Source organism: Felis catus, chromosome D1 (assembly GCF_018350175.1).
Source record: "Felis catus isolate Fca126 chromosome D1, F.catus_Fca126_mat1.0, whole genome shotgun sequence".
NCBI classification, from domain to species: Eukaryota; Metazoa; Chordata; class Mammalia; order Carnivora; family Felidae; genus Felis; species Felis catus.
Window position 1 is genome coordinate 15,029,975 of NC_058377.1, and position 27,349 is coordinate 15,057,323.

The 27,349-nt window shown below is 39.3% G+C and overlaps 1 protein-coding gene across 3 annotated transcripts in view; it reads left to right on the forward strand.

Annotated features, from left to right (window-relative positions):
- RNF214 (ring finger protein 214) overlaps positions 1-27,349 on the forward strand; it is a 54,462-nt gene that overhangs the window by 19,099 nt on the left and 8,014 nt on the right. For all 3 annotated transcript variants that reach the window (XM_023239140.2, XM_045038355.1, XM_023239139.2), the window contains exons 7-14: positions 23,299-23,395; positions 23,935-24,023; positions 24,625-24,715; positions 24,916-25,014; positions 25,237-25,613; positions 25,743-25,875; positions 26,090-26,194; positions 26,484-26,579. In XM_023239140.2, coding sequence (XP_023094908.1) covers positions 23,299-23,395; positions 23,935-24,023; positions 24,625-24,715; positions 24,916-25,014; positions 25,237-25,613; positions 25,743-25,875; positions 26,090-26,194; positions 26,484-26,579 — 1,087 coding nt within the window. The remainder of the gene's footprint in view (positions 1-23,298; positions 23,396-23,934; positions 24,024-24,624; positions 24,716-24,915; positions 25,015-25,236; positions 25,614-25,742; positions 25,876-26,089; positions 26,195-26,483; positions 26,580-27,349) is intronic.

The window sequence follows — 27,349 nt, forward strand, 5'->3', positions numbered from 1 at the left end:
GCAACAGTGAGCCAGGCTGTCACAACATCCTGTATTTAACCACAGCCTTCAGTCCTCCCGGCAGTCGACTTGTTCCCAGTAAGTCTACACTTGGACCACTTAAGGTCCCCTTTCTCTTTTGGTGACCTCGCTCCTTTGCCACCAGTCTTTCAGCTCCCTGGATGCATGTCTTTCCATAGCCAGCCTAGACGTGTGGTCCACTGCTTGAATTACTCCCTTAGTGTTCCTCTCCGTTCTCTTCCCCTGCATTTTTCTGTAGTCCTCCAGTCCTGGGTCAGGTCCGCCCCCTGGCCTGTCATCTTGCCCCTGGGCTGCTGAGAGCTGCTGGAGACAGTCATATGACGGTGTGTTTTGGGTCCGAATAAATGTACGACTTCTAACACCACCTGGATCTTCAGGGCTCCCTCTTCCTCTGACAGCTGTCCCAAACTTTTACCTCCCATTCTGAACTTTTCTCTCTCCCCCATTTCTCTCCTTCGTCTTAGCAGATGATCTCGCTTTTTATTTCACTGAAGAAATAGAGGCCATCAAGTGAAACTTCCTTCAGTTTCCCAGCTATTGGCACACACATCCATCCCTTTCTCCTGTCCCAGTATCTGAGTTGAACGTTTCTACCTGGATGTGAATTCACTTCACTCTCGCTTCTACCATTTCTCCATACGTGGCAGCACTGTGCCCCTCCAACCACACCTAAGCTGAAACACTGAGAGTCATCCTAAATTCTTATCTCATAGACTTTGACCAAGTTCCGTACATTCTTCTTCCTCCTCCTCCTCCTCCTCCGCTTCTTCTTCTTCTTCTTTTTAATGTTTTTTTATTTTTGAGAGAGAGCACGAGCGGGGGAGGGGCAGAGAAAGGGAAACAGGATCTGGAGCGGACTCTGAGCTGACATCAGCAAGCCCTATGTGGTGCTCAAACTCACAAACTGTGAGACCGTGACCTAAACCAAAGTCTGACGCTTAACCGACTGAGGCACCCAGGCACCCCAACAGCCATGCTGGTTTATACATACTACAACATGAATTCACTTAAAACTCAGCCTGTGTTATTTGCCCTAGAAAGCTTTCCCACATCCTCCCCTTCACACATTGTGAACATTTAATTTAGATGACCCTCCTCTGTACTCACTAGCATGCTGTGTGTACCTCTGTCTTAACCCATATCTCTGATGGTCTTCTTGTTAATGTGAATGCCTCCTCCATCATGTAGTTAGCTTCTTGAGGGTAAGTGTTTTGATTTATCTATTGCTGTGTAAAAAAGCAATCGTAAAACTTAGTATCTTACAACAATAGTAATTTCTATTCCTCTCACAACTCTTTGGGTTGACTGAGTCTCAGATGGACGGTTCTGCTAGTCTCCTTTAGAGCCATTCCTGTAGCTGTGGTCGGATGGTGACTGGGTCTTGAACATCCATGATGGTGTCATTAATATTTCTGACACCTTGGCAGGGACACCTGGAAGGCTGGGCTTACCTGGGACTCCAAGAGGTCTAGGCCTTTTCTGACTCTCTCTCTCCATATTATCTCAGGGCTTTTTCCTCTCTAGGTGGTCTTTCCAACACAGGGGCAGATTTTCTACTTGGTGGCTCAGAGCTCCCAAGAGTGCAAAAGTGGAAATTTCTCGGCTTTCCTAAGCCATAGCCTTGGAACTGGTGTAGTGCTACTTCTGTGGCATTCTTTTGGTTAAAATGAGTCACAGGACCAGCTCAGATTTAGCATTGGAGGGGACGTCCTGTGAAGAGCATGGACACCAGGAGGCCTGGTGCATTGGGGAGGGTCCATATCTGGAAATCTGCTACCACAGCAAGTAACACGTCTTATTTAATTTTTTCTGCTTAGCATAGATTAGTATCTTTTAAATATGGGGAATCATAGAAGTTATGCAGATAGATACATAATTAGAGATGTTTTAGAAACATGCAGGAAGAATTTTGGAGAGAGACAGAGGCTGGGACATCAATCAGGAGAAGCCCTTACAATAAACTGAGTTTCCAAGGATCCTTATAAGAGTAGTAGTGATGGCGGGATGAAAGAGAAGAAATGGATTCAGGAGGAATTGATGCTGGATTATTTTAGAGATTAAGACTGGGGAAGATGTCAAAACTAACTTCCCTGTATTGACCCTGGTTAGTAGTTATGTGCTACGTGGTAGTAATTGGGAAATGGAATTCAAGTTCTACGTTTTGAGGGTAAAGAAGTAATTTGATGATATGAGACATACAAGTTAAAATACTCAGTTGGCCTTTGGAAGTGGGACACTAGACTCGAAGAGTTGACTGTGTAGAGGTGATAGTTACGATACTAGAATTGAGTTTTTCATGGGAAAAAGTATAGAGTAGGGCTTAACTCTGAACCCTGAGGTACACCTGCAGTTTGGGAGTTTAAAGAGGAAGTGAAGGCAGAAAGGAAGGGAAACAGCTTATAATAGTTTAGGGTTTCAAAGGGAGAAGTGCCTAACAATGTCAGAAATTTCAGACAAGTAAGTAAGAACCAGGTCTGAGTAAAGGCCATTGGTAATTACTGAGTGTAACCGGCAGGGAAAGTTTTTAGGCAGAAGAATTAAATGATTGGATTTATTTTTACCCCAATATTTTATTATGAAAAAATTTTAAACACTAGGAGAAGCTGGGAGTATTGTACATTAACACTCACCACCTAGATTCAACAATTAACATTCTGCTAAATAGGTTTTAGCAATATCTTTCCATCCCTCTATCCATTCATCAGTCCTCTTTTTTTAGTTTGTTCTCTGTATTTAAGAGTCTCTTATGGTTTGTCTCTCTCTCTGGTTTTTCTTATTTTTCCTTCCCTTCCCCTATGTTTATCTGTTGTTTTTCTCAAATTCCATGTACGAGTGAACTCTTAGGATATTTGTCTTTCTCTGACTGACTTATTTCACTTAGCATAATATAATGCACTGTAGTTCCATCCACATTGTGGCAAATGGCAAGATTTCATTATTTTTGATTGCTGAGTAATATTTCATTGTATATATGCACCACATCTTTACCCGTTTGTCAGTTGATGGACATTTGGGCTCTTTCCAAAATTTGGCTTTTGTCGATAGTGCTGCTATAAACATTGGGGTGCATGTACCCTTTCGAATCAGCATTTTTGTGTCCTTTAGATAAATACCTAGTAGTGAAGTTGCTGGGTCACAAGGTAGTTCTATTTTTAATTTTTTGAGGAATCTCCATACTGTTTTCCAGATTGGCTGCACCAGTTTGCCTTCCCACCAGTAGTGCCAAAGAGATCCTCTTTCTCCGTGTCCTTGTCAACATCTGTTGTTTCCTGAGTTGTTAATTTTAGCCATTGGTATCTGATTGTGGTTTTGATTTGTATTTCCCTGATGATGAGTGATGTTGTGCATATTTTCATGTGTCTGTTAGCCGTCTAGATGTCTTCTTTGGAAAAGTGTCTCTTCATGTCTTTTTCCCATTTCTTCATTGGATTATTTGTTTTTGGGTGTTGAGTGTGGTAAGTTCTTTATAGTTTTTGGGTACAAACCCTTTATCTGATATGTCATTTGGAAATATCTTCTCCCATTCTGTCAGTTGCCTTTTAGTTTTGCTGATTGTTTCCTTCGCTGTGTAGAAGCTCTTTATCTTCGTGAGGTCCCAATAGTTCATTTTTGCTTTTGTTTCCCTTGCCTCCCGAGACATGTCTAGTAAAAACTTGCTGCAGTTGAGGTCAAAGAGATTGGTTGCCTGTGTTCTCCTCTAGGATTTTGATGCCTTCTGTCTTACATTTAGTTCTTTCATCCATTTTTTTTTAATTTTCAATTTTACAGATTTTGTATTTCTTTTTTTTAATTTTATTTTTTTAAATCTGTATCCAAATTAGTTAACATATGGTGCAACAATGATTTCAGGAGTAGATACCTTAATGCCCCTTACCCATTTAGCCCATCCCCCCCCCAACCCTGTTCTCCATATTTAAGCATCTTTTATGTTTTGTCCCCTCCCTGTTTTTATTATTATTTTTGTTTCCCTTCCCTTATGTTCATCTGTTTTGTCTCTTAAAGTCCTCATATGAGTGAAGTCATATGATATTTGTCTTTCTCTAATTTCGCTTAGCATAATACCCTCCAGTTCCATCCATGTAGTTGCAAATGGCAAGATTTCATTCTTTTTGATTGCTGAGTATACTCCATTGTGTGTGTGTGTGTGTGTGTGTGTGTGTGTGTGTGTATATGTGTGTGTATATATATATATATATATATATATATATATATATATACCACATCTTCTTTATCCATTCATTCATCGATGGACATTTGGGCTCTTTCCATACTTCGGCTATTGTGGATAGTGCTGCTACAAACATAGGGGTGCATATGTCCCTTCGAAATAGCACACCTGTATCCCGTGGATAAATGCCTAGTAGTGCAATTGTTGAGTCATAGGGTAGTTCTGTTTTTAATTTTTTCAGGAACCTCCATACTGTTTTCGAGAGTGGCTGCACCACTCTCACTTGCGTTCCCACCAGCAGTACAAAAGAGATCCTCTTTCTCTGCATCCTCGCTAACATCTGTTGTTGCCTGAGTTGTTCATGTTAGCCATTCTGACAGGTGTGAGGTGGTATCTCATTGTGGTTTTGATTTGTATTTCCCTGATGATGAGTGATGTGGAGCATTTTTTCCTGTTGGTTGGCCATCTGGATGTCTTCTTTGGTGAAGTGTCTGTTTGTGTCTTTTGTCCATTTCTTCACTGGATTATTTGTTTTTTTGGGTGTTGAGTGTGATAAGTTCTTTTCAGATTTTGTATACTATCCCTTTATCTGATATGTCGTTTACAAAAATCTTCTCCCATTCTGTTGGTTGCCTTTTAGTTTTGCTGATTGTTTCCTTCGCTATGCAGAAGTTTTTTGTTTTGATGAGGTCCCAATACATTTTTACTTTTGTTTCCCTTGCCTCTGGAGACGTGTTGAGTAAGAAGTTGCTGCGGCCAGGATCCAAGAAGTTTTTGCCTGCTTTCTCCTCGAGGATTTTGATGGCTTCCTGTCTTACATTGAGGTCTTTCATCCACTTTGAGTTTCTTTTTGTGTCTGGTGTAAGAAAGTGGTCCAGGTTCATTTCTCTGCATGTCGCTGTCCAGTTTTCCCAGCACCACTTGCTGAAGAGACTGTCTTTATTCCATTGGATATTCTTTCTTCCTTTGTCAAAGATTAGTTGGTCATACATTTGTGGGTCCCTTTCTGGGTTCTCTATTCTGTTCCATTGATCTGTGTGTCTGTTATTGTCCTAGTTCCATTCTGTTCGATGATTATTACAGGTTTGTTTGTAATACAGCTCAAAGTCTGGAATTGTGATGCCTCCAGCTTCGGTTTTCTTTTTCAAGATTGCTTTGGCTATTCGGGGTCTTTTCTGGTTCCATACGAATTTTAGGATTGTTTGTTCTAGCTCTGTGAAGAATGGTAGTGTTATTTTGATAGGGAATACTTTCCCAGTCATTTCTTGTCCCTTCTTCCAAAAGCAACTGCTGATTTCTGATTTTTTTAATCAGAAATTAATTTAGCAAGTTCTAGAGTGTCACATAAATGAAATCATAGAATGTGTACTCTTTCGTGTAGGACTTCTTTTATTCAGCATAATGTTTTTTGACATTCATTCATGTTTCTTTATTGTCCAGTAATATTCCTTTTGTTAATATACCACTGTTTGTCCGTTCTCCTTTGAGGGGCATGTAATGATTTCCAGATTTGGATTATTATGAATAAAGCTGCTGTGAACAGTCAAATACAAGTCTTTGTGTGAACATATGCTTTTATTTCTCTTGGGTAAATTTCTAGGGGTAGAATCATCAGGTAGTAGGCTAGGTATATGTTTAGTTTTATAAGAAACTGACAGATGAATTTCCCAAGTGGATATACGATTTTACACTCTGCCTACAAGGTATGAGAATTCTGGTTGCTTCATATCCTTGCCACTCAGGTGGTTGTATTTCATTGTGGTTTTATTCTGCATTTCCCTCATTATTAATGATATTGATCACTTTTTCCACCTGCTTATTGATCATGCATATATTTGTTTTTGTGAAGTGTCCACTCAGATTTTTGCCCCCCTCCCTTTTTTTTTGGTTGAGTTTTTAGAAGTTCTTTGCATATTCCAAATATAAAGCCCTTTATCAGTTATATATTCTCTGAAATTTTCTTCCATTCTCTGACTTAGCTATTCATTTTTTAATTGTATCTTTTGATGAACAGAAGTTTTAATTTTAGGGATGTCTAATTTATCAAGTTCACTTTTATAGTTTTTGCATTCTTTGTCCTAAGAAACCTTTACCTACCCTGAAGTAGCAAAGATGTTCTCTGTTTTCTTATGGAAGCTTTATCATTTTAGCTTTTATCTTTATGATCCATCTAGGCTGGTTAGTTCAGTTGGTGAGAGCGTGGTGCTAATAGCTTTCATCTTTATGATCCATCTCAAGGTAATTTTTTGCATGGTGAGAAGTAGGGGTTGAGGTTCATTTTTTCCTATGTACCTATTCAGTTCTTCTAGCACTATGTGTTGGAAAGACTTTCCTTTCTCTCCATTGGGTTACTTTACACCTTTGCCAAAAACCAAATGACAATATGAGTCATTTGTATAAATAGTAGGCCTATTTCTGAGTACTATTTTTTAAAAATGTTTATTTATTTTGAGAGGGAGAAAGAGCGAACATGACTTGGGGAGGGGCAGAGGGAGAGAGAGAATCCCAAGCAGGCTCCGCACTGTCATCGCAGAGCCCGTTGTGGGGCTCGAACCCACGAACCTGAGATCGTGACCTGAGCCGAAATCAAGAGTTAGACGCTTAACTGACCGAGCCACCCAGGCACCCCTGTGAGTCCTATTCTATTGCATTGGTATATTTGCCTGTCTTTATGCCATATCATACTGTTGTGATTAGTGTGGTTTTATAGTAAGTTGCGGTCAGAGAATATAAGGTGTTCTGTTTTTCTTTTAAGGTTGCCTTGAACCTTTGGGTCCTTTACACTACCATATATGTTTGAGAAACAGCTTGCCATTGTCTACAAAAGCAAAAACAAAACTGGTGAGACACAGTTGCCTTGAATCTGTAGGTCAATTTGGGGAAAATTGACATCCTAATAATATTGAGCCTTCCAATCCATAAATATGTGTCTGTTGGTTATTTAGGTCTTTGTGTTACCAACATTTTGTAATTTCCAGTGTACAGGTCTTACACATCTTTTTTTAGATTTCAAAAGAAATTTTTTCTATTTCATGTTCTTTGACACTATTCAAGTAGAATTAAATTTTTAAATTTTTATTTATTTATTTAATTTTTTTTAAGTAGTCCCAATGTGGAGTTTGAATTCACGACCCTGAGATCAAGACCTGAACTGAGAACAAGAGTTGGATGTTTAACCTACTGAGCTTCCCAGGCACCCCAGAAGTAAATTTTCAAAAAAGTTTCCAACCATTTCTTGCTAGTTTGTAAAAGTACAATTTATTTTATATATTAATCTTGTACCTCCTACTTTGCTAAATTTACACATGAATGTCTTAGTAGTTTTGTAGATTCTTTAAGATTTTCTATGTAAACAATTATAGCTTCTGTGAACATACAGTTTTATTTCTTCCTTTGAAATCTTAAGCCTTTTATTTCTTGTAAACATTATAGCACTGGCTAGGACCTCCAGTATAGTGTTGAATAGAAGTGGTAGAGTAGAGTAGTTCCTGCTCTTAGGAGGAAATGTTTACTATTTTACCATTAAGCTTGATGATAGCTATAGCTTTTTTGTGGATGCTCTTTATCATAGTGGGGAAGTTCTCTTCTGTTTCTGATTTTCTGAGAGTTCTTGACATGGTTGGATGCTTAGTTTTGTCAAATAGTTTTTCTGCATCTATTAAAATTATCAAATAGTTTTTCCCCTTTATTCTGTTAATAAGGTGAATTACATTGATTTTTTTTTTTCAAGTGTTAAACCAGTCATCATCCTTGGCATAAATTCACTTGGACAAGATACATTTTTGTTTTTATATATTGCTGGATTTGACTTGCTATTATTTTTTAGGGATATTTGTGTCTATACTTACTGAAGAACATTGATCTATATTATTTTGATTTTTAAAAATTTAGTTACATTGATTGCTGAGGGAGTAAAGTTAAAATGTTTATGGTTATAGACTTCCCTCTTTTTCCTTTTAATTCTGTGAAGTTTTCTTTCTTATCCTTTGAGGCTGTATTGTTAGATACATATACATTTATGATTATTATATATTCTTAACAAATTGACCATGTTATCATTATGAAATGTTTCTCTTTGTTATATTCTTTATGTTAAAGTTTACTTTATGTGATATAAATACTACAGTCTCATGTTTATGTTTTATGTGGTGTATATTTTTCCATCATTCGTCTTTAGCTTATCTACATTTTTATGTGTCCTGTAGACAGCATATAATTGAATCTTTCTTTTTGATCTCTTCTGACAAGCTGCCTTTTAAATAAAGGCTTTAGTCAGTTTATATTTAATGTAATTATTGATATGGTTGAATTTAGGTCTACTCTTTTACTATGTAAATTGAATATTAATTCTTGAATATTCTTTAGAGTTTGATTTTAATTTGGCCTTTCCTTTCCCAAATACACATCTGTTACATTATTCACTGGCAGTATTCATTATAAAGAAAAACTACATACCTGCTACTTATGTTGTATTAGAAAGACTTGTATTTTTCTCGGATAAGGTATTTGAAAAATTTTCAGAGTCTTAATTGTAGAAACTTAGAATTATTGTCCCTTAGATTTTTAAATAATTAAAAAATTTTAGATATACGTTAATAAAAGGCACTTTAAATTGCACATAGATGAATTTTTACAAATTAATCACACATGTAAACACTAACATGATCAAAGTATAGCACATACCCATTACCCTAAAATGTTCTGTGTTCCTTCTCAATGACTGTCCTTACTTCCCCTCAGTTCCCAGGTAAACACTGATCTGCCTTCTGTCACTGTAGATTACACTTATTTTTTCTAGAGATTTGTATCTAATTTCTTTCACTCAGCATATTTTAAGGATTTATCCATGATGTTGTCATGGATGTGAAGTATGTCAATTCCCTTTTTTTTTTTTTAAGATTTTTTTTTTGAAAGCAGTTTTAGGTTTACAACAAAATTGAGAGGGAGGGATGGAGATTTTCCATGTGCCCCCTGCCCCCACAGGTGCATAGCCTCCCATTATCAACATCCTTCACCAGAATGGGACTTTTTTTTTTTTTTTTTTTTTTTTTTACCAAGGGTGAACCTATCCAAATTCCATAGTTCACTTGAGGGTTCACTCTTGGTGTTGTACATTCTTGGTGTTGCACATTCTGTGGGTTTAGACAAATGTATAATGACATATATCCATCATTATAATATCGCACAGAGTATTTTTTACTGCCCTAAAAATCCTCTTGCTCTATTTAGTCATCTCTTTTCTCACACCTCCCCCACCAACAACCACTGATCTTTTTACTGTCTCCATAATTTTGCCTTTTCCAGAATGTTATATAGTTGGAATCATACAGTATGTAGTTAAGATTGGCTTATTTCACTCAGTATTATGTATTTGAGGTTCCTCCATATCTTTCATGACTTGATTGATAGCTCTTTTCTTTTTGGTGCTGAGTACTATTCCACTGTCAGGATGTTCCACAGCTTTTTGATCCATTCATCTTCTGATGGCCATGTTGATTGCTTCCAGTTTTTGGCAGTTATGAGTAAACATAATCATGCTGCTATAAACATCCATGTGTGGTTTTTATGTAGACCTAAGTTTTCAACTTCTTTCTGTAAATATCAGGGAGTGCAGTGGTTGGATCATATAGGAAGAGAATGATTAGTTTTGTAAGATACCGCCAAACTGTCTTCCCAAGTGACTGCACCATTTTGCATTCCCATCAGCAGTGTGTGAGGGTTAGCTCACGTCCTTGTCAGCATTTGGTGCTGTCAGTTTGGACCATTCTAATAGTTCTGTGTTGATAGCTCGTTGCTGTTTTAATTTGCGTTTTTCTGATGACAACTGATGTGAAGCACCTTTTCATATGCTTATTTCCCCTGTGTGTCTTCTTTGGTGAGGTGTCAGTTGAGGACTTGGGCTGATTTTTTAAAATCAGGTTGTTGGTTGTTGTTGAGTTTTAAGAGTCCTTTGTGTGTTTAACAGTCCTTAATCAGATGTGCATATTCTCCCAGTCTGTGGTTTGTCTTCTAATCCTTTTGATACTATCCTTTACGGAATAGAAGTTTTCAATTTTAATGAAGTCACTTTATCAGTTATTTCTTTCATGAATTATGTCTGTTTTGTATCTAAAAAGGCATCACCATACCTAAATTCAGCTAGAGTTTCTTTCATGTTATCATCTAGAAGTTTTATAGTTTTGTATTTTACATTTAGGTCTCTGATCTATTTTGAGTTAATTTCTGTTAAAGGTGTAAGGTCTGTGGTTTAGATTCTTTTTTTTTTTTTTTTTTTTTTTTTTTTTTTTTGCACGTACATATCCAGTTGTTCTAGCACTATTTGTTGAAGAATCTCTTTGCTTTATTTTATTGCCTTCACTCCTTTGTCAAAGACTAGTTGGCTATATTTATGAGGGTCTGAAATAGGCTCTTTATTCTGTTTTATTGATCTGTTTGTTCTTTTGCCACAACCACACTGTTTTGTTTACTGTAGCTTTGTAAGTCCAGTATCATCAGTCCTCCAACTTTGTTCTTTTCTTTCAGTACTGTGATGGCTAATCTGAGTCTTTTGCCTTCCATATAAACTTTAGAATCAGTTTGTTGACATCCATAAAATAAATTGCTGGGATTTGGATTGAGATTGCATTGAATTTATAGATCAAGTTGAGAAGAACGGACATCTTGACAATGTTGAGTCTTCCTATCTATGAATGTGGAATCGCTCTCCATTTGTTTAGGTCATTTTCCATTTCATTCATCAGTTTTATAGTCTTCCTCATACAGATCTTATATATATTTTGTTGGATTTACACCTAAGTATGTCATTTTGAGGGGTGCTAATGAAATGGCATTCTGTTTTTAATTTAAAATTCTACTTACTCATTGTTGGTATATAGGAAAGTAATTGACCTTGTGTCCTTCAACCTTACTTAAACTCTTATTCATTCAAGGAGGGTTTTTTTTATTGCTTCTTTCCAATTTTCTCCGTAGGTATTCATGTCATCTGCAAAGAAAGATATTTTTGTTTTCCTTTCCAATCTGTATACCTTTGATTTCCTTTTCTTTCCTTATTGCATTCTTCCAGTATGATATTGATGACTGTTCAAGAGGGACATCCTGATCTTAGTGGGAAAGCTTCAAATTTCTTACCATTAAGTATGATGTTAGCTATAGGTTTTTGCAGGTAGTCTATCAAGTTGAGAAAGTTCCCCTCTATTTCTAGTTTACTGAGAGTTTTTTTTTAATATGTATTTTTTAAATATTTATTTTTGAGAGAGAGAAACAGAGTGCAAGTTGGGGAAGATCAGAGAGAGACAGGGAGATGCAGAATCCGAAGCAGGCTCCAGGTTCTGAACTGTGAGCACAAAGCCTGACGTGGGGCTTGAACTCATGAGATGTGGGATCATGACCCAAGCTGTAGTCAGACGCTTAACCAACTGAGCCACCCAGGCGCCCCTACTGAGAGTTTTTTTCATGAATGTTGGATTTTGTCAAATGCTTTTGTTGATAGGATCTGTAATTTTTCTTTTTTAGTCTTTTGATGTGATGGATTACATTAACTGGCTTTTGAATGTTGAACTAGTTTTGTATACACAGGATAAATTCCACTAGGTCATGGTTTAAATTCTTTTTATATTTGTTTAGATTTGATCTGCTAAAATTTTGTTGAGGATTTTTGCATCTTATGTTCATGAGAGATACTGGTTTGTGGTTTTCTTTCCTTTTTTTTTTTTTAATGTTTCTTTATTTTTGAGAGAGAGCGCAAGTGGGGGAGGGGCAGAGAGAGAGAGGGAGACAGAGGATCTGAAGTGGGCTCTGCCTCTGACAGCAGCAACCCTGATGCGGGCTCAGACTCATGAACTATCAGAGCATGACCTGAACCGAAGTCAGATGCTCCACCGACTGAGCCACCCAGGTGCCCCATGTAGTTTTCTTTCCTTCTCATGTCTTTGTGTGATTTTGGTATTAGGATAATATTGGCCTCATAGAACGAGCTGGGAAGTATTCTCTCTTTTCTGTCTTTTCAAGGAGATTATAGGGAATTAGTACAGGTTTTTTCCTTTCCTTTCCTTTCCTTTCCTTTCCTTTCCTTTCCTTTCCTTTCCTTCCCCTTCCCCTTCCCCTTCCCCTTCCCCTTCCCCTTCCCCTTCCCCTTCCCCTTCCCCTTCCCCTTCATTTTCTTTTTTCATTTCTTTTCTTTTCTTTTCTTTTCTTTTTTCTTTTCTTTTCTTTCCTCTTCTTTTCTCTTCTTTTCTTTTCTTTTCTTTTCTTTTCTTTTCTTTTCTTTTCTTTTCTTTTGTTTTCTTTTCTTTTCTTTTCTTTTCTTTTCTTTTCTTTTCTTTTCTTTTTAGGGCTAAACTCACAACCCTGAGATCAAGAGTTGCATGCTCCACTGACCAAGCCAGCCAGGCGCCCCTGTACGGTTTTTCTTAAATGTTTGCTAGTATTTACCAGTGATCCCTTTGGGCCTGGTGCTTTTTGTTTTGGAAGGTTATTAATTATTGACTCTTTAATAGATATTCCTTTTTAATGTTGAGTTGTGGTCCATTGTGTGAATATTAAAAACAATTTTTTTAAATATTTATTCATTTTTGACAGTGAGAGAGATAGAGTGTGAACAGGGGAGGGGCAGAGAGAAAGGGAGTCACAGAATCTGAAGCAGGCTCCAGGCTCTGAGCTGTCAGCACAAAGCCTGATGTGGGGCTCGGACTCATGGACCGTGAGATCATGACCTGAGCTGAAGTCAGACGCTTAACCGACTGAGCCACCCAGGTGCCCCTACTGTGTGAATGTTATACAATTTTGTCTGTGCAGTTGTTCTAATATAAACTGGCTGCCCTTCTTTCTGGTGAGAAGTCAGTGACTGTTCAAGTGTTGTTTCCTTCAGTGTATTGTCTCATTTTTTTCTATAGCTTCTTTCAAGTTTTTCTCTTTGGTTTTCAGCAGTGTGACTTTGATCTGCCTGGGTGTAATTTTCTTCATATTTTTCCTGTTTAGGGTTTTTTTTGAGCTTCTTAATCTGTAAAGTTATGTCTTTTACCAAATTCTGTGAAATTTTCTGATATAATTTGTATATATTTTTTCTGTCCCATTCCCTCCTTTCTTTCTGGGACTCTGCTTTCACATATGTTAAACCTTTTGATATTGTCCTACAGCTCATGGAGGCTCTGTTCATTTCTTTCCAATCTTTTTCACTCTGTTCCTCATATTGATATATCTTTAAGTTCATTTATTCTTTCTTGTATCATTTCCATTCTGTTGTTAAGCCCAGGCAGTGAATTTCATATTTCCAGTATTGTATTTTTCAGAGTTCTGTCATTTCAGTTTATCTCTTTTTTATAGTTTCTGTTTCTCTGCTGAAAATTCTTATTTGTTCACTCCTTGAGAGCATATTTTTATGTCCTTTTTCATGGTTAAAGTAGATGCTTTGAAACTCTTGCCTGCTGGGGCACCTGGGTGGCTCAGTTGGTTAAGCGTCCGACTCTTGATTTCAGCTCAGGTTCTGATCTCATGGTTCATGGGTTCAAGCTCCATGTCCACTGCACTGTCAGTGCAGAGCCTAATTGGTATTCTGTCTTTCTCTCTGCCCCTCCCTGACTTGCTCTCTGTATCTCTCACAACATAAATAAAATAAAAAACTTTAAAAAATGAAGTAAAATAAAATTCTTGCCTGCTAATTCCAGCATCTTGGTGACCCTGAAGTTTCCGTTCATTGAGTTTTCTTTTTTGTCAACCAGGAGTTGGAATCAGAAAAATTGTCCTAAATAAAAAACCAGCATAAAAGTTACACACTTTATGATTCTATTTACATGAACTTCTAGGAATGACAAACCAATAGTAAGAGAAAGTAGATCAGTTATTGTCAGTGGGTCAGGGTAGAGGGAAGAGATTGATTGCCATATCGTGTTCAGGGTGTGCAGACCATATAGTCTCTGTTGCATCTACTCAACTCTGTTGTTGTAGCATGAAAGCAGCCATGGACAACATGTAAATAAAATGAGCATGACTATGTTCCCCCCCAAAACTTGATTTATAAAAATAGCTGGCAGCCTGAATTTGACCCACAGGCCATAGTTTACCAACTCCTGCTCTTGACTGTGGATCATATTTCCTGTTTCTTTGTATGTTGGTAATTTATGGTTAAATCCTGAGTATTGTGAATAGTATATTGTAGAGACTCTGGATTTTGATATATTTCTCCAAAAAGTCTTGATTTTTTTTTTTCCATTTTTAAGTCATTATTATTTTTTTTAACTTGTTTCATTTTTTATTTTTTTTAAATTTACATCCAAAGTAGTTAGCATATAGTGCAACAGTGATTTCAGAAGTAGATTCCTTAATGCCCTTTACCTTTAACCCATCCCTCTCCCACAACCCCTCCCGTAACCCTCAGTTTGTTCTCTATATTTTTGAGTCTCTTCTGTTTTGTCCCCCTCCCTGTTTTTATATTATTTTTGTTTCCCTTCCCTTATGTTCATCTGTTTTGTCTCTTCAAGTCCTCATATAAGTGAAGTCATATGATTTTTGTCTTTCTCTGACTAATTAGTGTAATACCCTCCAGTTCCATCCACGTCATCGCAAATGGAAAGATTTCATTCTTTTTGATTGCCGAGTAATACTCCATTTTGTGTGTGTGTGTGTGTGTGTGTGTGTGTGTGTGTGTGTACACACCACATCTTCTTTATCCACTCATCCATCGATGGACATTTGGGCTCTTTCCATATTTTGGCTATTGTTGATGGTGCTGCTATAAACATGGGGGTGCATGTGTCCCTTTGAAACAACACACCTGTATCCCTTGGATAAATGCCTAGTAGTGCAATTGCTGGGTCGTAGGGTAGTTCTGTTGTTAGTTTTTTGAGGAACCTCCATACTGTTTTCCAGAGTGGCTGCACCAGCTTGCATTCCCAAAAAAGTCTTGATTTAAAAAAAAAAACAACATTTGTCTTATTGAGCTATTTCCTTAGCTAGACTTAAACATCATACCCTTGTTTGATGTGCAGCAGCTGTGGTCTCTGTTAAATTTATTTAGCTGTAACTGGTGAATCTCTTCTGTGAGACCATGACCTGGACTGAAGTCAGATGTTTAAGCAACAGAGCCACCCAGGTGCCCCATTAGATGCTAGTTCATTATCAGATGTGTGTTTTGCAGATATTTTCTCCTATTCTGTGATTTGCCTTTGCATTTTATAACAGTGTCTCCTGAAATGCAGAAATTTAAGTTTTGATGAAATCCAGTTTTCCAGTTTACTAGGTTTTTCTTTCGTGGCTCATGCATTTTGTGTCCGAAGAAATCTTAACCCAAAGCAAAAGTACATTTAATTAGAAGAATTACAATTGTTTACATTCTTGTAAGTCTCTTTAGTGGAAGAAGCTTAATTCTCCTATCTACTTCTACATTTAATCTTTTGCAGTACGTTGTGGTTTTTTTTTTTTTTTAAGTTTAGTTGTTATTTATTTTGAGGGGGGGAAGGGCAGAGAGAGAGAGAGAATTGCAAGCAGGCTCCACATTGTCAGCATGGAGCCTGTCTCAGGGCTCGATCTCACAAACTGTGAGATCGTGACCTGAGCCCAGATCCAGAGTCCAACCTTAACTGACAGAGTTCTCCAGGCGCCCCTGCAGTACGTTGTTTTGATTGAAATATGTGAAGAAAATCTGGTGATACACAGATTGGATAGTTGGAAAAGGGAAGGGTGTTTTAATAGCCTTTTTTAAAGATAATTGTGGATATTTTTGATAGTACCCCAAAACTTGACTGGTATCTTAAAGGTTAGTTGAATCTGTTGGCTTAAGTTGCACTTTGAATGGAATTTTTAACTGTGTTGTGTAGGGGAGGACAAACCCTTCCTTCTACCCTGTTGGGTTTAATGTCTGAGGCCCATTTAATTGACAGAGGTTAACAGGAGTAAGAAAACAACCCATAAGTACAACATGCATACACATGTGGAAGAGCTCAGTGATGAGTAGCTGAAAAGGGTGGTTAGAGTTCGGGGCTTATCTACCATCTTAATAGGTGAGGGGGACAGGGAGAGAGGTACTTATGGGAAAACAAGGGACTTCTTAGGAGGGTGGGGAGAAAAGACACTTATGGGACTTTTTGGAAAGATAAGTGGCTTTTCAGGAAAACAAACTTAAGCTTATGATAACAAAAGTTCGTGATAATATTTGTCTGTAGGTATGAGTGGTTTCTTTCTTCTTCAGGGCCATAAAACTCTCTTGGAGAAGGGATTTAGGGTAGTTTTTGTTCATGTTCTCTCTCCTGGGAGTAAGTCTGCTCTGAAGAAGAATTTATGACATCCTTATTTCCCAGAAGTTGCTGCTTTTAGGAAGATAAGGGAAGCTCCCAGAAGGCTTTTTTTCTGCATCTGTTGAACCTCAGATGTCTTCAGCTTTGAATAATTTTTATGCCAGCTCTGAGGTTCTGAGTGGGTTCCATAGTTGATTTGGTAGCACAGTGCATTGATAATTTAGAAACTATTGGTTTAGAATTATTCAGACCTTCTAAGTGTTGGCACGGTTTACCGTACAGCTTATGAAGAACCTCATTTGTTGACGTCACCATCGATTTCGTCAGAATAGTCTTTACCTAATGGGAATCTTGCAAGCTCCCAGTGGCTGGTACACATTTTCCAAAGTACTAATTTTTGCCCGAAAGCTCAAAATTGGTTGTAGGTGATAAATATTGTCAGTTGTTTCCTTTGAAATAGCAAGAGTACGCCACTCATTTTCAAGGACATGTCTGCCAGACACTCAAGTTCAAATAACCATGGTTTGTCTCTCAGTGGTTCTTGTAAGTAAAAATGGTATTTCATGAAAAAAGAGGCTAGTTCAACTCACAAGTCAAATGGTCTCACAAGTGCTTTTCCATGAGACAGCCATATACTTTGGTCTGTAGCATTTTATCAAACAGTATTTTAGAAATGTTTATTTTTAGAGGTTGAGATTTAATAAAATTATTACACTCTATGGCTTCATCACAACATCGTTAAGTGAAGCTTAAACCATGAAAATAAAAAGTCACTCAGCTTAGATTATGGGAGCATAACTTATGTTTGTTGCCAAGAATTCACATACAACATTATCTTTGATGCTTAGTTGGTGCCCGTACTAGACGAATAAAAAAATAGCAAGTCTAATTGCATCTGTAGATTTGTCGGTTTGTAAAGCAAAATTACAATTCTTCAGATGAGATCTTAACTAAGTCTTCAAATTTGCAGCAGAATCTTTAATTCGATGAGTTACTGTATCATCAAAAAGTGACATTGCCATCGTACTTTGCTGACTTTTCATCCAGCAGGCACGTAGCAATGTCAGCTGGACAAGGCTGTGCTTCTCTGGTTAATGCAGTACAGTAGTTTCCCTGGCTAAGATGCTTCGGTGGCTTTTTCATTTCTGGGTTGAAAGCCTTTAATGAGATGTTTATGAATTTTAAAGACTTCATCACATCTGCTTTTAAAATAGTTCCTTTTTCTTTAAAGTCTGAATGATCTCAAAATGTCACTATAACTTAACTGGCACAATATAATTAGAAAATGTTCTGTGGCTTAAGATACAGTAAAGTAAATTGTGAGCGTCTATGAAGTCAAGGGAAAGATGGCTTTTGTCGTACTTTGGTTTCTTATTTATAATTTTGCCCAATTTCTTTGGAGTAGATTCTTGCCATGAGTCAGAAAACTGTAGGTCACTGCATCCTTTTTAGGATCTGTGAGATGTGTACATTGCAGCTATGGGTTGAGAAAATGAGTCTTCTCGTCTCCCTTTTTTGAGCCAGTGATTCATTTTTCAATGTAAGAGGAAAGTACAGATAAATTTCCTTTTATTTTAGAAAAAGTTAAATTGTAAAGTAATACATTTTAGATAGAACTTAAAAATGAGAACATTTTCAGGACATCTGGGTGGCTGAGTCAGTTAAGCGTCTGACTTCAGCTCAGGTCACGATCTCGTGGTTTGTGGGTTCGAGACCTGCATTGGCTCTGTGCTGACAGCTCCCCCAGTCGCATACATGCTCGCTCTCTCTCTCTCTCTCAAAAATAAACATTAAGAAAAATTTTTTTCATTTAATGAGAAATTTTTTAAAAATTAAAAGAAATTATTGTAAACAAAATGGTAAGTTCTTGTTTCTACCTAGATGCCTGGAGAACTTGGAAATTTTACAGTGATTATTTATGGGACAATAATGAGATTATAGAGATTATGGCAAGTATAAGGATAGCTATAAAAGCACAACAGAAGTACTGAGAAGGGAAAAAAAATTGAGAGCTTAAATTATGCCTTCAACCTGCTATTTTTAAAAAATTTTTTTTTTTCAACGTTTATTTATTTTTCGGACAGAGAGAGACAGAGCATGAACGGGCGAGGGGCAGAGAGAGAGGGAGACACAGAATCGGAAACAGGTTCCAGGCTCTGAGCCATCAGCCCAGAGCCTGACGCGGGGCTCGAACTCACGGACCGCGAGATCGTGACCTGGCTGAAGTCGGACGCTTAACCGACTGCGCCACCCAGGCGCCCCTTCAACCTGCTATTTTAACACATGTTAGAAAACATAAGAATACAGAAGCATATATTCCATTAGCCATCAGTGATGATACTATCATGTGTTGTGTAGCCTAGGTCAGGAAAATCCATTGTAGACTCATGAGGGGATGAGATTGACAAAGGCAAGTAATTTTAGTGTTACTATGAAATTAGTTTTTGCTTCATAGACCAGGCTCTCAAAGGTTTTGGGGACTGTGGACTATGTTTTGCAAACTGCTGTTCTAGATTATTTCTTCTATATCTAGGGCTTCCACTACTGTCTTTATGGTTGTGACCTTGATCTGTACCCCTTGCCCAGACTACACCCCTGAACGTTAGACTCCTGCATCCACTGCCTGCAACTTTCTGGACCACTTCTCAGCTGAATGCTCTCTTACTCTTTGGCCTTTGCACATACTGTTTGTCCTGGCCAGAATTTCCTTGCTCCTTGTGTTCACCTGGCAGACTCTTGGATTGCGAGTTTCTTGGGGCAGGAACTGGGCATCTTTATATTCCCAGGGTTTAGCATGGTGCCTAGCACCCTGTGCTGCTAAGTAGATTTCTTGAATTATGTTGAATCAAGGAAGAATTCTAGTCTCATAAACAGTACATTCGCAATTGAAGCCTGGGGTAAATATTTCTGCTTATGTCTGATCTCATCCATTCTATATTGGTTAGTGTTAGTGTCCGTTTCGGAGTAAAAGATTTTAGATCTTATAACCTCTACCCCCACTTCAGGAGAGCCAACCCCTTCATTCAACAGTTTTTGTTTTGTTTCCTTTTGCCTTGTCTCGAGTATAGTATATTCTGAAAGGAAGACATTTGGGCTGAGGACCCATCCTAATTTTTAGCTCTGTGTCTGACTGTTGAGAGGATTTCACAAGACACTTATCATCTGCTTCTCTCCATTAAAATCACTGAATTCCACCACGCCTTGTGGTGGAAAATTCATAGGCATATATTTTCGTTTCTCTGAAGGAGGACATTCTACCATCCAAATGAGATAACTAACATTAAGTTCTTCCTATATGCCAGAGACTGTTCTATGTGTTTTACATATGTTAACTCCTAATATACATAACAGCTCTGTGAGAGGTAGACTCTCGATATCCCCATTTTATGTTAGGGTAAGTAACTTGCCAGAGGGTCGCATAGATAGTAATAGGGCCTGGATTTGAACTCAGAGCTTAGTTTTTGGCTCCAGAGGCCATGCTTTTAGCTACTCTGAGTAGCTTCCTCTTCAATCTAGGTACATTATTTTTATCATTAACCTGTGTTAGTATACATGCACAGATGCTTATAATAGTATTTATAATTGTCAAATTGAAAATAACTTAATACCTAAATAGATAATGGTATGTATGTACAGTGGATAGTTATTTAAAAATTCACATTTTGGGGGCGCCTGGGTGGCTCAGTCAGTTAAGTGTCCTACTTCAGCTCGGGTCACGATCTCACAGTCTGTGGGTTCGAGCCCCGCATCGGGCTCTGTGCTGACAGCTCAGAGCCAGGAGCCTGCTTTGGATTCTGTGTCTCCCTCTTTCTCTGACCCTGCCCCCGCTCACACTCTGTCTCTCTCTCTCAAAAATAAATAAACACTAAAAAAATTTTTTAATAAAAATAAAAATTCACATTTTTGAAGAATACTTAATGATATGTAAAAATACGATAGGTTAAAAAAGTAAGACAAAGGTCACAGTTTCTGTTTGAAAGTACACATAATGGATTTATATGTTACATATGTATACATAAATATACAAATGTTTATTTTAAAAGACTGGAGAGAAGTATAATAATGATTTTTTTGTGAGTATTGCAATTGTGAGAAATTGAATTAAAAAAATACTTTAGGGGTGCCTGGCTGGCTCAGTCAGAAGAGCATGTAGCTCTTGATCTTGGGGTCATGAGTTCGAGCCCCCCGGTAGAGATTAAATAAATAAACTTAAAAAAAGAAAACTTTATTAAAAAAACTTTTTTTAATGTTTATTTATTCTTGGAGAGAGAGAGAGACAGAGCACAAGCAGGAGGGAGACACAGAATCCAAAGCAGGCTCCAGGCTCTGAGCTGTCAGCACAGAGCCCGACGTGGGGCTCGAACCCACAAAGTGCGAGATCATGACCTGAGCCAAAGTCGGATGCTCAACCGACTGAGCCACCCAGGTACCCCCCCCCCCGCCAAAAACTTTAAAAATAACATTTGTTTGGGGGGTGCCTGGGTGGCTCAGTTGGTTAAGTGTCCGATTCTTGGATTTGGCTCGGGCCATGATCTCACAGTTTCATGGGTTCGAGCCCTGCATCAGGCTCTGCTGGCAGCAAAGCCTGCTTGGGGTTTTCTGTCTCCCTCTCTGTGCCCCTTCCCTACTCGTCCTGTCTTTGTTTCTCTCAAAATAAGTGAATGAACTTAAAAAAAAATAACATTTTTTGGATACTTCACGTGTGCTGGGTAGCATATTAAATTCTTCATGTGTGTTTTCTCAGTAAATTCTCCCATCAGTCCCATGATGTAGGTATTAGTCATTTTTCAGATGACGAAACTGAATCCTAGGACAATTAAGTAACTTGTCTAGGGTCATACAACCAATAACTAAAGGAGTTGGAGCCTCTATATGAGACTCTTTTATATTTTCTAAAGTTTTTATAATTTGTATTATTTGCATGATCAAAAATAAAGTTAATTTTAAAAAGTATGCAAAAATTGGGAACTACAAGTCAGACTTACACAGTCTGCTATTTACTTATTTGAACCATTGATTCCCTGAACTAGCTATGCAAAATAACAGAAGTATGGGACTAGAAAGAAATTAGACCAGGAATTAGAAAAGTTAAAATAGACTCACTGGTTTCTCTTGTACCAAGGATTTTTATGACCATCTACTATGGGGAACGGATTCTTTTTCTAGGGTGGATTACAGATCTGCTGCATATGTTAGAGGCTAGTTACCATTTGATGAAGTTGAGCACTTTTGACTGTTTAAAAATTCTTTGACCATTTTTGTGGTGATGGTTAGTAGTTCCTTTTGTCTTGTTGGATCCTGGTGAGGTAGATGTGGCCATTGCCCCACAGGAGAAGATTTTTGTGTGTGAATCTGTGGAATGTCCACATGGACTTGGTAGAAGGATTTTTCTTATATAAATGTGTACCTATGTTTGATAAATGTGTTTAATGAAAGAGACACTCAGTGACCATCTGTAATCTTCAAGAATACCATCAATCACAGAAGGCAGCTGTCATGTTTCTCTACGTGTTATCCCATTGTCAGGGAGTGACCAGAAAAGCTAAATGGATCATTGATTAACCCCGTGGCATAGTTCACGTGTTCTTACGGTTAGAGAATTCTGACTCCTCGTGTGTATTTTACTTGAGGAGTATGTGTTGTAGCAGGAAAACACAACTGCCTATGAACTTCTGTATAAAGAATTAGTAGAGAATTCCTCTTTTGGCAGGATGTTAGTTTGGGAAGGACGACACATAGAGATTAAGAAGAAAACCCCTACCTGGTCATTTCTATCTATCTGACCTTGTCAGTAGAGGGACAGACTACTGTTTGTGAATCAGTGAATGGTTGTATGTGTCACACACATACACACCCACACTTTGTGAAATGGGGAGCAGGGCTCTGTGAAGGGTCAGATGTAAGGAGAAGGCACCTCAAAAACTTGGTAAGTGGATCACTCCCTTTCCTATGTGTGAAGCTACCAAAAAAACAGAAGAGGACTAAAATTATTTATTTTACTGAAGAAAAGTGTGAACATTTTTCTTAAGATGTAACTCTTCCTGACCTTTTCTTCTTATTCTCAACTTTTAAAAATACAGTGAAAAAATTTCAACATTCCCATATTCTTTCCCACTGATCTGGATACTCCTTTGCCTTTCAGCCACAAAACTTAACTATAGTCCAGTGTCATGTAAGGAGCTCCTCCTCCTGGCTCTGTACCTGTGGTCCTGAGTAGGGAGCTTGACCCTCCACTACTGCAAAACCCCTCAGAACAGGCACACGGGGCAGTTGGTCACCTGACCCTGAGTGGGTATATTACATTCTAGGGATGGGGCTGGGAGGGCGATGTAAGAAGGGAGGAAACTGATGGAAATAAGAAACCCTGAGATGTGAAGAGAGCATTTTTTTCCTTCTGAAGAATGTTTACTATGTCTAAGAAAATAGGAAAATCGGTAAGCTGGTATCTGTATGCCTAGAAGTGATTCAGTGCTTGCTGCATTAGAAGTGAGTATTAAGCGGGACCCGTGTTTGGTCCTGCATTCTTCATACGCGTACTAAAAGACAAGTTGAGAAAGAAGAGGAATGCGATATGGTTCCGAGCCCTCCTCGAACATAGAGCATTCTGCGTTCATTGGGTTTTGTCCTCGGGCACTCTTTCCTGCTGTTGGTAACATTTTTTTTTAGCAAATGGAGACATGAACATTTGTGTTTTCAAATATGGGACCTTTATGCAGTTACAGACCACTTTAAACATTCTGCTCCTAGATCTATATTAATACTTACAGTAAGACTTCCTTTAACATACCTGCTAGATCAATTTCAGGTTTACTTTTGCCTTGATGTCCCTTAGCAATCTTGTCTTTCTCTCCTCACTCTTGTTCTTGGTTTCTTACCTTACAGAGAAGTGTGGGAAATGGAACTAGATAGACTCAAGAATCAGGATGGCGAAATAAATCGGAACATTATGGAAGAGACAGAACGGGCCTGGAAAGCAGAGGTGAGAAGAGCTGTGTGTGGAAAGCCTTGATATGAGGCTTCCAGATAATAGAACCTGTTGTCTTAGAGTACGCTATAGTACCTTATATAACATAGTATACTTTATGTATAATATAGTACATTTTAGTATCATATGGTATTGTACTATTATATATAGCATAGTGTAGTATTCTACCACTAAGCCATACAAGTGTTCTACCATATAGCCACTAAGTAAGCATTTGGTTTCTTAAAAAAAAAATTTTTTTTTACATTTATTTATTTTTGAGAAACAGAGTGAGACAAAGCCTGAGTGGGGGAGGGGCAGAGAGAAAAGGAGACACAGAATCTGAAGCAGCCTCCAGGCTCTGAGCAAGCGGTCAGCACAGAGCCTGATGCAGGGCTCGAACCCACAAACTGAGATCATGACCTGAGCCGAGTCGGATGCTCAACCGACTGAGCCACCCAGGCGCCCCTAAGCATTTGCTTTAACTTCGTGTTTAGCTTCAGGTGTATAAAATTAACAAAGTATCTGTGTGTGTATGTGTGTGGTGTCCTCAGATCTTATCACTAGAGAGTCGGAAAGAGTTGCTGGTATTGAAACTAGAAGAAGCAGAAAAAGAAGCAGAACTGCACCTCACTTACCTCAAGTAAGTACCTTCCCATTCTAGAGTCAAGGTCCTGCAGTTTTGTGTTTTGTGTACGTGTGTGTGTGTTGAGCGGGGCGCGCGGGCGGGGTGGGTGGGTGGAGGGGGAGTTGTTTTGTTAGGTTTTTCAAACCCTGGGCCAGCTCATCTGGCATTTGGTCTGTCTTCGCAGGAATTTCAAGGCCATCCTTGTCTGCACACCAGTCATTGTTCAGTGATTTCTCTTCCCGTATTTTATAGCTTTGTATTTTTTATTGTATTGGTTCCGGTTGGATAAACAGTATTTCTTTATGGTGTCAAAGCATAACGGATATCTTTGGAGACTTGTTTCTCGCGCAGTCATTTCTCTTTCTGCCGTGGAATCTGGAGGGCCCTTGTGGCATTTCCAGGCAGACCAGAAACCCTCTGTGGTGGGTCCTCTTTCTTTAATAATTGGCTTAAAAAATGCTGGAGTTAGAGTGAAGCAGACGACTTAGGGCCCTGGCCGCCTCCTGCACCTGGTCTGACCTCGCCAGGCCTGTTAGCCTGACACTGTCCTGCTGTCTCAGAGAGTCAGGAGCAGGGCTTTCTTCAATTCTGTAAATTCCTGTTGGTTTCTTGAAAGGTCAACCCCCCCAACACTAGAGACCGTTCGTTCCAAACAGGAGTGGGAGACAAGGCTGAATGGAGTTCGCATGATGAAAAAGAATGTTCGGGTAAGTGTTGTAATGGGTGATGGTTGAGCGAAGGAGTTCAGTCTGTGCTGAAACCCTGGTGATAGGGACGGACCTTGTACGTTGTCACTTAGGGTCGGCTCTGCCCTTGCCTTTGCTCTTCTGATACTGGTTGGTGTTCTCTCTCTAGAGCCTACTCGAGTCAGCAGAAAGGATAATCCTTTCCTTTCTCTCTTTTCCAGGACCAGTTTAATAGTCATATCCAGTTGGTGAGGAACGGAGCCAAGCTGAGCAGCCTTCCTCAAATCCCGACTCCCACTTTGCCCCCACCCCCATCAGAGGTGAGAGGGCCAGCGTGGGGGAGGCTACCTTTCTGTGCTGCCGGCACAGCCAGCCTTTACTTGTTCCTTTTATGAGGAAATTGGTTTCATTACTGGTATTATAACATTGTTGTTGTTATTATCGGTATTATTTGGCATAAGAATTGCTCACTGACATCTCCAGTTTCCTAAACTTTTATTTTCTTCCTTTCTCTCTCGTCCTCTACCTCTGCCGCTCTACAGACAGACTTTATGCTTCAGGTGTTTCAACCCAATCCTTCTCTGGCTCCTCGGATGCCCTTCTCCATTGGGCAGGTCACAGTGCCCATGGTTATGCCCAGCGCAGATCCCCGCTCCTTGTCTTTCCCAATCCTAAACCCTGCCCTCTCCCAGCCCAGCCAGCCTTCCCCGCCCCTTCCTGGCTCCCATGGGAGAAATAGCCCTGGCTTGGGTTCCCTCGTTGGCCCCCACGGTCCACACATGCCCCCTGCTGCCTCCATCCCACCTCCCCCAGGCTTGGGCGGTGTTAAGGCTTCTACTGAAACTCCCCGGCCCCAACCAGTAGACAAACTGGAGAAGATCCTAGAGAAGCTACTGACTCGCTTCCCACAATGCAATAAGTAAGTATCTTTCAGGACTGATTAAAAATTTGTAAGAGAAATGTCTGTGGGTTAAAATAGGAGAGGTTTCATGGATATTTCCCACGAGTATAGCATAGAATTTCTCTCCCTCGACATTTGGTTTCTTAGGGCCCAGATGACCAACATCCTTCAGCAAATCAAGACAGCACGGACCACCATGGCAGGCCTGACCATGGAGGAACTGATCCAGTTGGTAGCTGCACGACTGGCAGAACACGAGCGGGTGGCAGCCAGTACTCAGGTAAGAAGGGCTACTTGGGGGAGAACTCAGACCTGCTGAGATGTTAGGGAAAGGACAGGTTTCAGGGAAATTGGGGGTGGCCGACAGCACTGCAGCCAGGGTTATCTACTCTGGTTTCTTCCTTTGTTGGACTGGGAAACAAATGATTTCTTTTTGTTACCTGCTGGGTTGCTCAGACTCTGTCTCCTTACTCTGACGATGTTTCTGCCCACAGCCACTCGGTCGGATCCGGGCCTTGTTCCCTGCTCCATTGACCCAAATCAGTACCCCAATGTTCTTGCCTTCTGCCCAAGTTTCGTATCCTGGAAGGTCTTCACATGTAAGGCTCTTTTTCTTTGAAAACCGGGATGTGGAGGAGCTCGGGGGTGAGGAGGGAACAGGTTCACAGGTGGAGTGCGGGGAAAAAACCATAATCTCAGTAGCTGGGTCATTGGCAGCCCCTGCTGAGAAAATGCAAGTACTCTGGCAACAGTCTGTCTTTGAACTTTTCCTTCTTTTGGTGTGAAATCTTTTTGCGACATCGAAATAGTAGAATGGAATCATGGGCATAAAAGGCAAGGAGACCCAGAGGTTCCTCACTCTTTGGCCGTCCCTCCTCTGTTCTGCAGGCTCCAGCCGCCTGTAAGCTGTGTCTCATGTGCCAGAAACTTGTCCAGCCCAATGAGCTGCATCCCATGGCGTGTTCCCACGTGCTGCACAAGGAGGTGGGTGCTGTAGACCTTCTTCGTTTCTACTGTTCCTTTTCTGAATTTTTCATGAACGTGTTGCTGTGTTGATGGTCATCATTAATATCTCAGCATGAGGTTTTCAGTAAATTGTGGCTTAAATGATCAGCAGGATTCAGAATACTGGCAGCTAGAATCTCCCAGCTTCCTATTACCCTATTCGCTTTAGGGGACTGGATAAGCAGTTCATCCTAGAACACAGATTACTTACTGTCTTGGATCGCTGACAATAAGACATTGTTTCAAATATAGCATTGTCAGGAGACTTTGCTTAGATGAGAAGAAGGGAATAGGGAACCTGAATATGAGATTAGGAAATCCATTAACAAAATAGCTTGGAGACCTGCCTGTTAGAGATTATCTTCGCAAACTGACAGGTTATTCCTATCTCGTAGTATGTTACCAGGCAGAGTTAAGTCTCTTAGCAGCAGGGATGATTGCTTCTTTACTATTTTGTTTTGTTCATTTTGATTTCCAGGAGGTAGGAACTGGATTTATATCTAAATTCTTAGTAAGGGAAAATCCTGAATAAGATTTGAGGGTAGTGGGTATTTGGAGATTGGAGCACATCTCCGCCTGAATGGATCATGAGAGGAGAAGGCCACACCAAGTATTCCACAAAAAGCAGCTTTACACTATTCTTAGCTGATTGTTAATGTTCCCTGTAAAAAGTATAGTTTCCCCTACTCTGAAGATTCTTTGGGGGAGTAAGAGCCAATGAAATAGCCCATCTGGTCCCCCACAGTAAG